Here is an 8,709-nt window from a genome sequence, read left to right on the forward strand (position 1 = left end):
CATAATATGGGGATGTGAATCTCCTTTTGTCCGTCATTGACGACTGCAGTGTACTTGGCGCATCCGCACACACAACGGCTGCAACTACAATGTGGTCTCCCCAGTGGACCATCAGGACAACCATCTCGATTGAGCTGAGTAGGGAATATCTCTTGGGTCCTCAAGTTGGCACCTTCCATCCTCAGGGTTTCATCGACTTGCCCACGACACCTCAATAGGGCTTGACAGTGACTCTGGCTTCCCAGAGTCACCCCTCTCCGTCCCCCACTCAGCTCAGCTCAGCTTACTGACCTTTACATCCCTCCTACTGCTGCTGAAGTTGCTCTGTCCTCGTAGTTCAGATGTGACCTAACCACAATCTCAACCCAACCATATGCGCCAATCCATTTGACTAAGGCTGTCGAGCCCCACTGTTTTTGGTAAAGTAGGTTCAGTGTGGCAACGGTTCCGTACAGCATGCTACCTACCGCAAAACACAATCTGCCCAAACACCAACCATCATTCATGCAATATATGTCCAAAGGAACGTAATAACTGTAATTACTTTGCAAACTATACAAATAAACCAACAGACTCTTCGAGTTTTTCAAGAATTCCACGAAACCGAAGCGTGGCGGCCTGTACACAGCTAGCCAGAATCTTTCCGTCTCAACCACAGCCAGTTGTTGCTCCTCTCTGCTGCTTCAGATAAGTTCTTTACTGTGCGACGCTTGGCCACTGAATCCGACGTCTCTGAGGAAGTGGGTTGTAGAGTGTGCCACAAATCCTTGACAACCCACTTCCACTGGATAAACCTGGACTCTCCATCCTCGCTGATCTGCTTCAGTGGCCAGATGAGCTTACCGTTTCTTCCTCTTGTATGCCTCATCTACAGCATCCTCAATGACACTGTTAACTCTATCAGTTGAATGCGTGATGATCCAGACCACAAAACAATATCTGGTCGGAGGTTAGTCGTGGCAATCTCTAAGTGGAAAAATAAGCCGTTGATTATCAAGATTAGCCAGCATCTTCCAGTCCCTAGCAGCTTCCAGTTTTCCTGGGCGAGAATTGGTTTCAACACCTTTTTTGGTGGTTGCTCGTCTGGGCAAAGGAATATTGTCTTCTGTGAGTAATGTTTTGCTAGAACAGGTGGCAACTTATGGGTCATGTTACACTTGCCTTCCAATGCTAAAGCCAAACATCGCAGTACTTGGTCATAGCACCAAGTAAACCAATCTTGGCTAAGAGCCACCTGACATCCTGTCAAAATGTGCCTTAATGCGGAATGTGATGAACACAAAGGACAAGAGGGATCCTCTCCTACCCAGAGGTTTAGGTTCTATGGTGATGGGAGAGCATCATATGTTGACCTGAAACTGATCCTACTCTCTTCCATTGACCAAAGGTATTGCCAGCCCATCTTGCGTTGTTCCACACTCTCCCATCTCATCCACTCTCCCTGCTTGGCCTGGGAAATGGCCTTTATACACCTCATCCTCTCCTGCTTTCGCACCTCGTTGACTACCAGCTTCCTCCTTTGAGCTGGGCCTGCCTTGTGCCATTTAGGACGAGCTAAACTGAGCCCAAAACCCCCTGTTCATCATCAACATTTATTCTTTATTGTATACATATATTTCTCATGCATGTTCTTATAAATTAGATTGTACAGTATGTTCACACATACAGTATATACACACACATTCATGGAATGAGTTACAACAGATTTCTAGTTCTCAGCATCCTTTGCTTCTAACTGTTAAAGGAGGGCAAATGTTAAAATGAAGTTTAATTTTAATTTGTTTTGCTCAATATTAATATTGGGGAGATCTGTTAGTGTTTAATGTTCTATTAATTTGAAGTTTAAAAAGATTTCTGGTAGTGTGAGTTTTTGGGGTTACCATTACCAACCTGAAATCACCTACATTGTGGGGACCAGCCAGCGGTCCCCATGAGGAAAACAGCGTATAAATCATACTAAGTAATGTTTTTTTGTTGTTGTTTTTTTTTGAAAATGTAAAAATGCAGAATGTTTCCTGTGAGGGGTAGGTTTAGGGATAGGGGCAGGGTAAGGGGATAGAATATACAGTAAAAACCATTACGTGTGTGTGCGTGTGTGTGTGTGTATGTGTGTGGAGAGAAAGGCCCCACAAGAATAAACATACTAAATGTCTTCATGTAGATCTAAAGATAATGTAAGAGTTAAGTTATTGGCTAAGGGATAGATTAAGTCATTAGCTCTATATAAAAACAATAGGCGTTAATGGGAAGGGAATTGGGCCTTATACAGCGATAGTAATTGCAGTGTTGCAGTGGGAGTCAGATCAGATGATATTCTAGATGACTTTCTCAGGTTTTTAGGTGAAGAGGTTTTGTGCATGAAAGGGAGAGAGACTCATTTGTGTTTTTCTCTGCTCAGGTGCACGTGTGAGGAGCCTCCCCTTCTGATTATCCACTTCCTCCTGTAACATCCTTTTTCCTTCTCTCTAATCTTTTTCTAACCCTCTCTGATACCCTCTATCCATCTCATACCCTCACCTGACCTCTCTTCCTTTGTCTGAAATCGCTGATTTCTATTTCCTCTCCTTTCTTCTCCACTTTACCAACCTCCAGTGAGTATAACTGTAATTGTACTTTCTTTAAATACATTGGCATGCTAAATAGATGAATGATGAGTACAGGGGTGAGCGCGTGCTCATGTCCAGAATAATGGATTTACTTTGTGTGTGTGGTTCAGGTATACCCTACGTTGTGAGGACCAAATGTCTCCACAAAGACAGAAATTGTCTGGACATTTTTCTGGTCCCCTTGAAGAAAACAGCATACAAATTATACTAAATTATGCTGTTTCGAAAATGTAAAAATATATATATTTGTGTGCACAATAATTATGCCTATGGAAAGTCCCCTTAAACGTGTGTGTGTGTGTGTGTGTGTGTGTGTATACTAGTTTGACCTACATTATAAGGACCCAAAGTCCTTATAGTGTGGTGGGTATTTACATGGCGATGTCCTTATAATTCAAAACGTTAAATAAACATACAAAAAAGTACAGGATACAAGATGAAACGATGGAATCTTCCTTCCTGATGCTCATTGTCGTTTACAAATCACCACAATACCCTATGTTAAATGGATTGTGCCAAAATTGGGCATTGGGTTTAAGGGGTGTAGTAAATCGCATTAGTATGAAAACCATTGCGTCTACAAGACCTCAGTAATATATGTTATGTTTTAGCTTGAATCATGCCGTACACAGGCATACAATCTCATTATCAATGTGAATTCATCAAATGAAGTTTGTTGTGTATGGGTTTTTGCTTCTCTTGGTGTCAAATATCAACAGGATTTCAAAGGGAATAGCTACTTAAAATACTTTTCACATATGTGGACTTCACACACACTAAATACCTCTTCGAGAATTAAATATCTACACATAGTCACACATTACCATGATCAGAAGCAAGACCAATGTTCTCCCTCAGTGAGCTTTAAATGTTTAATGTGATGTCACAATATATCAGTAGCAGCCCTTATCCACAGCTTCTGTGGCTTAACAAGTGCAAAATTGAATAACGAGATTTTGTAGTATGAGAAGTAAATTAAGCTTATTCATTATTGATGCTATGGTATTTTACTTAAGGTTATTATTAAATGGCTAGTGCGACATTTCATCAAAATTCTACACCGCTATAATTCAATATCTAATATTCACAAGATTTATCAGGGCTTTTTACAATTACAAACACACACACTCACACTGAAAGTCATTGCAATATTAGATGGGAGAGGCATACGTTATTGAAAAACATTGCAAATGAAATGACTTGGCTTTGGACACCCACAGGGAAGATGAGTCAATGTGAGGACCCTGAAATGAGGAGATGAGTGCTCTCTGGAAAGATGTGGGGGAGGAGATGTGACAGCGCTTGGTCGGGGGCTAGATGGGATTGCTGATGTGATCATATGCTAATTAGGGGAAGGAGAGAAAGTAGAGAAACAGAAAATTCTTACACTAGCAGCCAAGGTCCAAGATCAAATGACAGTAGCTTTGCTTGTGAAGTTACACTGGAAATGTTGGGTTGGATTGTATGTGTATTTATTAGTCTGTACTACTTTTTATTTGTAGGATTAGGGATTTGAACACCTTGTGTTGCGGATTGAGGGAAAGTATAGTATTACTTACACGAACAGATCGGACTCGATTTTGATAAAACAGATGAAAAAAATCCAATAGACTTACAATGAAGGCTGCTCTCAACTTGTACAGTATCTAGGGAGCCGTAAATCATAGAGACTTGGGGGTGGGCTCTTTAAACTTGAAACAATAACCAATCACTGACCAGACACCTAGCAACTGCATAGCAACACATCAAAAAACCACTCCATACACATTAGAAACTGCATAGCAAAACCCTGACAACCACCCATGAGCACTGTGGCGACTTTTGCATTTAAAATGTTTAAATCTAACTTAAGTTGCTTTTACGTGTGTTTAATAAGTATGAGTGAGAGAAAGAGAAAGATAGTCTTATGTTGTGCTTTCTCTGTCCTATGCTGAGTGACTGCATTGCAGTTATTTTTAGTAGAGCCATCAATACAAGAACCTGCAGCTCTGTCTCCCATTTTCTCTCTCTCCCTCTCTTTTCTCTCTCCCCTCTCTTTCTCTACTTAATTTACCCAGCAGGGGAACTGTGGGACAGAGATAAGTACACACACACATAGGCAGAATGTAGACTGTGTCTTAAAGAATTGTGCATGAGCTCTTATTGATGATTCAGCATTGTACACTACACAAGCCAAGCTCATCTTCCCACTGCGATTTCCATATAACTGTGCATTTAAAAATCAATGATCAATTAATATCAGTATATATATTTTTATTTTGGCTATGTGTGTCATGTCACATAGTAGCTATGGGGATTCACTCTCTTTCACTTTAAAGATTTGTTCACTTATTTGTTCAGCAAAGTCACTTGTTAAAGGGAAATTCTGTCAGTAATTACCCTCATGTTGTTCCAACCCTTTAAGACTTTCGTTTCATCTTCGGAACACAGTTTAGAAGTTTATCAAGTGACGAGAATACTTTTTGTGTGCAAAAAAAAAAAATAATAATAAAAAATAGCGACTTTATTCAACTATTCATTTTCTTCTCTGTTGGCCTCGAGATAGTTCACGTATTGTAACTGCGCAGCACTTCTGTGTTGTACGGCACACATAGGCTCACTATTGGCCGTAGTTACACTACGTAAGTGTAAGTGTACACTACGTAAACTAGGCCCACAGAGAAGGAAATGAATAGTTGAATAAAGTCGTTATTTTTGTTAGTTTTTTTGCCCACAAAAAATATAACTTTTCTGGGCCGGCATTTTCGATCCCTTAGAAGCCTATGGAGGAGTGATCCAGCTCTCAGATTTAATCAAAAATATCTTAATTTGTGTTCCGAAAATGAAAAAAATTTTTATGGTGTTGGAACAACATGAGGGTGAGTAATTGACAGAATTTTCATTTTTGGGTGAACTATCCCCGTTAATGTAAATCACTAAAACATTTACTCAGCTGATTCAAAACAATAAGTCATCTTATCAGAATTTATTAATATTTGCATGATTTTACTGCATCAAGTAAGAGACTATAAAGTGCCATGTACAAGAATCTTGAACAGTTTACCCACATTTCACAAACTGATCTATCATATTTATTTTATATTGTCCTCTACTTTCTGCTCATGACATTTATCAAGCTATAAAAAAAGACAACAAAAGCTTGCAAATATGTATATACATTTTTTATTATTATTATTTATAGTTTACATTACATCCTTAGATTACTTTTACATTATTAAATGATCTATTAATATTTTGAATTAGCTTTTAATTTTAAATTTTAGTCATTTTATTTATTATATTTTTATTATATATTATATATTTTTATTTATTTATTTATCTTTGTAACTTTATATTTATTTCAGTTTTCGTTTTAGTAATTTCAGTACTTACAATTCGTACTAGTACAAATTAATTTGCCAAAGTAACATATCAAATTTTTTCTTTTAATTTGTTTTAATATATTGTAATTAACAAAATCTATTTTTAATAGCGATAACATGACTTTCAATTCTTTTACAACTCTTCCACATCTTTTTTCCTTGTGAGCTAGGAACACGCTCAGTCAGGAAGCAGATTGAATGAAAACAATGCTCTCATGTAAAATATTTACTAAAAAGCACATCAGTCAAATTGGACTGCTTCATTGTGCTTGGTTAGGACAAAATGTACTTTAAAAAATGTTATGGTATTCTGTGTCAGTAACTTTATGCCAAAATTCTACCCAGATAAGTCGATCGACCTACAAAATTTGCTTCCTTTTTGTGTCCGCAGGTTTAAACAAATCATCCCTAAACTGGACCCACCTCCTCAGCCCCTGAACCGCAAGCGGTCGAACAGGACTCTCTCTCCGGGTGTAGAGGCAGAGTCAAGATCTTCAGCACCTGTAAATGGGAACGTATTCACAAACGTGAGCGGTAGCTCCTCATTTCCTGACATCACGCTGTGTTCTCCGGGGGATTTCTATTCTCACACCAACGGCAACAGTGTGTCATGTTCAGCCAGTGAGGATTCTGGCGTGCGCTCCAATGACAAATCCCTTGTATCCCCCCAATCCAGAGACGACCCCTCTGATGACCAGAGCTCTGCGTTCATCTCCACATCCAGTACCTGCAGCAGCTTACCTGATGATCATACAGCTGTGGATGGTGGGACCACACTGCTGAGCTATGAGCAAACCATCCCATTCTCTTCACCTATGAATGACACCTGCCTTCATATAAGCCTGAGTGAAGATGAGTTTCTGGAGGACGGCACCTATAATGTCACCACCCCATGCAGTTAGAATTGGAGTCTCACACCAAATCCGAGGGAAATCCCAATTATAATGACTTCACCGTGTTGAGAAACTCAACAGAACAAAAAAAGGAGTATTTTTTTTTTTGTTTCCTAATATCACATTTTACTTTACCTACAATGCCCTAAAATGATTTCATCTCTAAGATTTGCTAAAAGAAGATTTAGTATGGTACATAGACTACTATTGACAGATGGATAGTGTATTTTTTAGACTGAAAATAAATAGTTATTTTTAGCCAATAAACAAGCAACAAATGAAGTGCATTGGAACTGTTGCTGTTAGTGCTGCCAATTTGTTTGTGTTTTTTAATATTATAAGTTCAGGTCCAATGTTTTTTGTGCAAATTGATTTATATATTGTTTGGATGTTTACGAGCAGTTATGTAGCAAAGAATCTCAGATGTTACAAAAGGCTGGTGGCTGGTGAAGGAACATAGAAAATGAAAAAAAATTGAGGTGGAAAAATGTATTTTGTTGCAGGATTCACAAACTGCCAATATTGTGTGTTAATGAATAACTAAGACAGCTTAAGTGATAGATGAAAAAAAAGGACACGATTATGTCTAGACATCTTGAAGGGCTAAACCTCCTTTCTGATTCTGAGGCTTCACCAATCAAGGTAAAATGAGGGATCATTATCACTTTTTGCAGGCTGCAAAGGAAAAGCAAAGGGAGAGAATAGAGGTGTTGCATTACCAATAGATAATATTCACATCCTATGAATGTGTAGATGCTTCACAGATCTCACTGCTTTTCTCAGTTATCTAGTGTCAAACTGTTTTCCTTATGAGACCTTTAATAAACCACTAGATCATCTGCTTAGGAACTTAAAAACAAAACCGAGGTTTAGTAAAGCAAGTGTTTCTGATCATTCGAGTTCAACACTGAATACTTTTTTTTTATTATTATTATTGAATCTGTATCTCATCTAATTCAAATAGAAAAGGTATTATACATATATATTGACTCCAGATTATGGTTAGCTTTATTTTATACAGACTGGAACACTCAAAACTTCTATGACCTGAAACTGTGGAATGAGCGTGCCACTTAATGAAAAACAAACAGTTTTGTATTGTTTCACAATGAGACACGCACCGCACAGAGCCGTGGATCACACAAAACTTTAATGTATCGGGGTGAATGATAATGAAAAGAGGCAGATTAGAGGAAGGTTGAACAGAAGGATGAACAGTAGGGATTTGTGTCATTATGAAAGCAATGTTGAGCAGGTGCTTTTTGCTGATATGGGTTAGCATGACACCTCGAGAAGGGAAGAGAAAGGGAAAAGATGTTAGTAAAGGAGATGGAAAAGAGAAAATGAATGGTGTTTTTAAATGTATTGTTCAAATAAATACATTGTTATTGCTGTTATGGCAGAAAGAGAGATAAATGAATAAAGTGGTAATTTTGTTTTTGGACCAAAATGTAAATTTTCATTTATTTATAAGTTTTGCTAAATTAGTGTAAAATAAGTTCAAAATAAGTTTACTTTTTTAAAATATGTATGTGTAAAATATTTAACACAGACCAAAACTTTACTAATCTGAGAATGAGGATATTTAATATTACTAAATAATCCCTAGCAAAGCAAAGCTGTTCAAAGCAAAATGCTTGTGTAGATCATTTTACTCCTTGCTGACAGCATGGGTTTTTTTCTATCAGTATTCATCTTTTTTCAACAATATGATATTCAATATTTTTCTTACTGTCTATCAATCTGGCTGTGTGGCTAATTTATGAGCTCAAGACATGTAAGCCAATATTTCAGATGTGCATGTGCATATAGCAGCTTCCACCATTTTACTCTTTAAAAACATGATCT

At 37.9% G+C, this 8,709-nt stretch overlaps 1 protein-coding gene across 3 annotated transcripts in view; it reads left to right on the forward strand.

Annotated features, from left to right (window-relative positions):
• LOC120470294 (carboxyl-terminal PDZ ligand of neuronal nitric oxide synthase protein) overlaps positions 1-8,311 on the forward strand; it is a 42,439-nt gene extending 34,128 nt beyond the window's left edge. For 2 of the 3 annotated variants that reach the window (XM_039659818.2, XM_039659817.2), the window contains exon 11: positions 6,360-8,311. In XM_039659818.2, coding sequence (XP_039515752.2) covers positions 6,360-6,870 — 511 coding nt within the window. In that variant the 3' untranslated portion in view covers positions 6,871-8,311. Of the gene's footprint in view, positions 1-2,398; positions 2,592-6,359 lie in introns of all 3 variants that reach the window. The other variant, XR_005620485.2, reaches the window with a different exon arrangement.
• Positions 8,312-8,709: the final 398 nt, after the last annotated feature.

Source organism: Pimephales promelas, chromosome 4 (assembly GCF_988280905.1).
Source record: "Pimephales promelas chromosome 4, fPimPro1.hap1.1, whole genome shotgun sequence".
In the NCBI taxonomy this organism is placed as follows: Eukaryota; Metazoa; Chordata; class Actinopteri; order Cypriniformes; family Leuciscidae; genus Pimephales; species Pimephales promelas.